The 4,176-nt window shown below is 49.8% G+C and overlaps 1 protein-coding gene across 1 annotated transcript in view; it reads left to right on the top strand.

Annotated features, from left to right (window-relative positions):
• The first annotated feature begins 865 nt into the window (after positions 1-865).
• MVB12B (multivesicular body subunit 12B) overlaps positions 866-4,176 on the top strand; it is an 11,520-nt gene continuing 8,209 nt past the window's right edge. The window contains exon 1 of the mRNA XM_010020971.1: positions 866-982. Within this exon, the coding sequence (XP_010019273.1) occupies positions 872-982 (111 nt within the window). The 5' untranslated portion in view covers positions 866-871. The remainder of the gene's footprint in view (positions 983-4,176) is intronic.

Genomic DNA, 4,176 nt, shown 5'->3' on the forward strand with positions numbered 1-4,176 from the left:
AAGACTTGCCCTGACTGGCTGCCTCAGCAGGAGACCACGTGCTGAGGCAATGGCACCTTTCCCCACCCTCCTCAACAAGTTGTTTCAGCAGCTCTCTTGTCCTCTCCTCCTGCTTCCTGCAACGGCATCTCTCCGAAATCGGTTGGTCTTACCTGCTTCTATCCCCCGTTGCGTATCTCCTTCCTGTGAAGTACTTTGGTGATGTCTCCCTTCTCCTGGAAGATGCTCAAGCCTCTTCAAGGCCTCTTTCTGCTTTGCATCAGACCACCCTGTGCTGCTTCATCTGTGTTCCCTGGCGTTGAGGCGCTCTGCAGCAAGTGCGGTTTTGCATACAGCGCCAGATACATCTGTGCTGCTACATGAGGTTCAGGAGGGTGCGTGGGACTGAAGACTCGTGGGGGAACCCCCAGTGTGTCTAACACGTGTAGTGGATGGGGACCCTCCCAATGAAGCCATTAGGAGCAGATTTCTTGCTGCTTGAAATAGCAGAGCTGCTTCAGCCGGCCTGATTCAGGCATGAAATTTGCCCTCTGTTTGGAAGGGAAGGGAGTGAGCTTGGGTTTTCCCATCATTGCTAGATGGAGACCAGCCCATGCTAAGCATCCTGGAAGCAACAAAATTAATCTCAGAAGAGGCTGCAGGCCCAAATTCCAAACCTATTGGGCATTGCACAAATGTACTCTCTTATCAAAAGCAAATGAAAGTGCAGAAGGTGTGTCTGGCCTAATCCCTTGTTTAACTTGGCAGTCTGTGGTGTGTCAGCACAGGCACTGTGGCATGCATGCAGGCTCGCGGTGCTCTCTGTCTTCTACTGGGGTGTGCTGCTGAGCAGCCCTTTAATTGTGCTCTTTTCTTTCAGGATCAGTCCATAATGCCTGAAGTGCGAGACCTCTCCGATGCCTTGCCCGACTTGCCGATGGATCCCATCACGGGTGTTGGTGTGGTTGCATCCCGGAACCGAGCACCGACAGATTATGATGTAGTAAGTAGAGCTATTTCGGCTGCTGTTGCTAATGCTTTGGTTCTACACTAATGAGGCTTTACTTTGCTGGGAACAGCATCTCTTCCAGAGAGGGCTTGCCTTCAGATGTGTGCTGTAAGAAGTAATTTGAGGTCCAGCTGCGCACCTCTCAGCCCACGGCACTTAGTGCTTTCCCCCAGTGGAGGTTTGTGGGCGCAGTCGTGCTACTTCATCTGTGCCACTCCAGAGGAGCATAATTACCTGGAGGATGGGTTTTCAGAAACAGCTGGCCACTGTGGCATGCAAATTTAATAATCTTAGTAACATTCATCCTGAAGGAGTCTTAAGTATTGCGCAAATTGTATCTCTGGATAAATGGATCCCGCATCAGCTGTTTAATCCCACAAATCAGCACTGCTCAATGATGATGAGAAGCTCCAGAATAGGAAGCAAAGAGTTTCGCAGCCAGCTGAAATTGCAGGGATAATTTTGATGGACAGAATGCAAAACTCTAAACTAAGTTTTGGCAGGACATTGGGCAGCAGGAAAGGGCAGCTGGATACAGCAGAGATGAGTACATGAATGGATAAAGGGAGGTCACTGTTTAACAGCTGCTTGTTCCATGGATTAGTTGCTGTGTAACAAACAGCATGGTTTTTCTCCCCATAGATTAGTGTCGCAAACAGTGAAATACCATAAAATACTGACTGTGCAGGGCTCTATATGGAAAGATTTGGCCTCCAGTCCATCTGCACACTGTTCGATATATCCTGCTCTGTCTGTGTTACATCCGCCTTGGGTTTCCAGAGTTGCACAGCTTGCGTGGTTGGGAGTGGAAACCAGTTGACTTGAGGCTTTGCTCAAGCTTTTCAGCTCTGGATCATTGCATATCCTGTTCAGTGTGAGAAAGAAGAAAATGGATCAGGCTGAAACAAGGGCACAAGGGAGGGAATTGTGAAAAGGCTGCTTAAAGACCTGGAAGGTTTTTGCATTTACTGCATTTTTCTGAGTGCTCATTACCTGCGTGAGCCAGGCTGTGTAATTAGCTGCTTACCCTGATAAAGGAGCATGGGACAATGTGAGAGTTGTGATAACAGAATTGCGTTCTGCCTAAATGACTGGGCAGAGAGCGCGCTCACCCCAGATAGCCTGTCTGTGGTTTAATAGGGAGCTCTAGCGCTAACGCAGTTTAAACTAAGCAAGATAAAAGAGTCTTCCTGTGGCTTAATCCAATTACAGTGGTGTTGTAATAATGCTTGTGAATGTGGGTCGCTCTCTCCTGGGGGGTACAGAGAGGAGGCTGCCTTTCCTCTGGTTCTTCTGCCTTCCTCTCTGTTTACAAGGAGCATTCCTCTGACCTTGGGGCCAGCAGTCCCTACTGCAAGCTGTGGGGAAGTGCCTGCTGTCTGCAGCTGTCTTATCCTAAGCACAGCTTTCACACACTGCTTCAGCTGCATGTGGCACATCAGCAGTCCAGCTCCGTGCCTGGGTGCTGGGAGCCATGGTCAGTGTGTCCTTTCCACCGTAGCTGCTCAGGGTGCCACCGTGATGCGACAAGGTGGCCTGGTGCCCAGACCCACAGGATGGTGGCATGCAGAGCTGCTTTACTTGCCTGGATGTTTGGGAAGGTGGCTCCTCTGCGTGAGGCTGGGCTCTGGAGCAGTGTGTGGTATGCAGGGTTGTCACTTCCCTGTGACTTCTGTGGAACTCGGTCTGCTCTACCCGAAGGCATGAAGCCAAGTATGCAGAAATGCCCTTCTCATTGCAGTAGTGGAAGTCATGTTCTGAGACACGGGCAACGTGCAGACTTGGGCAGTCTTGGGCTGTGTTTCCTCTGCTATTTCCCTGATGAAACACCAACAGTTGATTGTTACTTCAGGGTGTGAAGTCTTGATGAAGGCAGCTGTGGCAGCTCTATCCTAGGAGTGTACTCCTGAAAGCCCTGTTTATCTTGGAATGTTGTAGTCCTCATAGGGATCTGATCGCTTTGCCTTTTGCTACAGCATCCTGCAGCATTCAGTTCCACAGGTGGATTCAGAGTTGCATGGGAAAGTGTTTCCTCTTATTAGCAATGAATTGGACATCATGTAGTTTCATAGTAGTTTGGAGTTTTGTGATGGTCGAGTACCCAGTTCTCTCTGAAACAGCAATGTTATTTATAGGCTTTGCCCAGTTCCCTCTTCGTTCATGTCCTTTCTCCAACAACCAACCATAGCATATTCTTTTCCTTCCTTTTGCCGTTGCTCCTCTTTAAAACAAACCAAGCAAAGGCATGGGTGCTTTCAGCCCAAGTGTAGGTTAAATTCCTTAGGGATGTTCCTGTCTGTTTCCCAGGTTCGCATGGAGCTTGGGGTTTGGCATCTTGCCCAGCTGGAGGTGGCAGCGTAGTAAAGCCATGGGGACCAGACCCAGGGGAAACGTGGCAAATAGGTCAGAGATCTTTCTCCCTTAGTAGTTTATTTACTCAGAAATCTCCATTGCCTTTGTGTCTGCTTAGAAAACAACTTGTCATGACTAGCCAGGTCTTTTAACAGCTGAAGCACCAAAGACTTGATTTTGCCAAAATGTACAGTATGTCTTTAACTTAGATTCCTGAAAATCTGCCCAAACTGGCAAGACTGAGCATATGGGTGGGGAGGAAAGGGAGGAGAGGTGGGAGGCAGGGAGCCTGGGGTAGGAGAGAGGTGTGGTTCCTGTGCAGCCACATTGCTTGCTGCAGGCTTGAATGTCAGCTCCGTATGGGGTTTGCTCTGGGGCGAGAGCGTAAGCATGCTGCTTATCCAGGGCTGTGTTGGAGAGGGGTGTTTGTAGCACATGCTTGAGGAGTGTTTTCCTTAGCTCCATAAAGACATGGACCATTCCTTGTGCCTGGGTCCCAGTGCTGTGTGCCATCTCCTCCATGCAGCACGTGCCTCACCTCTTAGCCAGGCAGACTCGGTGAGCTGGGGCTGCACAGGACAGCCAGGTCTGCCTTGGCCTCTCCAGGCAGGCTCCCCTCCTGTGTTGCCCTACCAAGGGCACTCTGCTATCGCAAATCAGCACTGCTCAGGCACAGCACTGCTTCAGGAGGTGGTGGGGATCCTCCTTGCATGCAGGAGCCCAGCAGATGATGTAACAAGTTTCCTGTTTATATTGCACTGTTTTCTTTCCCCATAAGTTTTCTGACAAGTTAATGCATGCTTATGTTCTCCAGGCTTGGAAGAAGAGTTCAGCAG

This window comes from Nestor notabilis, unplaced genomic scaffold (genome assembly GCF_000696875.1).
Source record: "Nestor notabilis isolate BGI_N333 unplaced genomic scaffold, ASM69687v1 scaffold13578, whole genome shotgun sequence".
NCBI classification, from domain to species: domain Eukaryota; kingdom Metazoa; phylum Chordata; class Aves; order Psittaciformes; family Psittacidae; genus Nestor; species Nestor notabilis.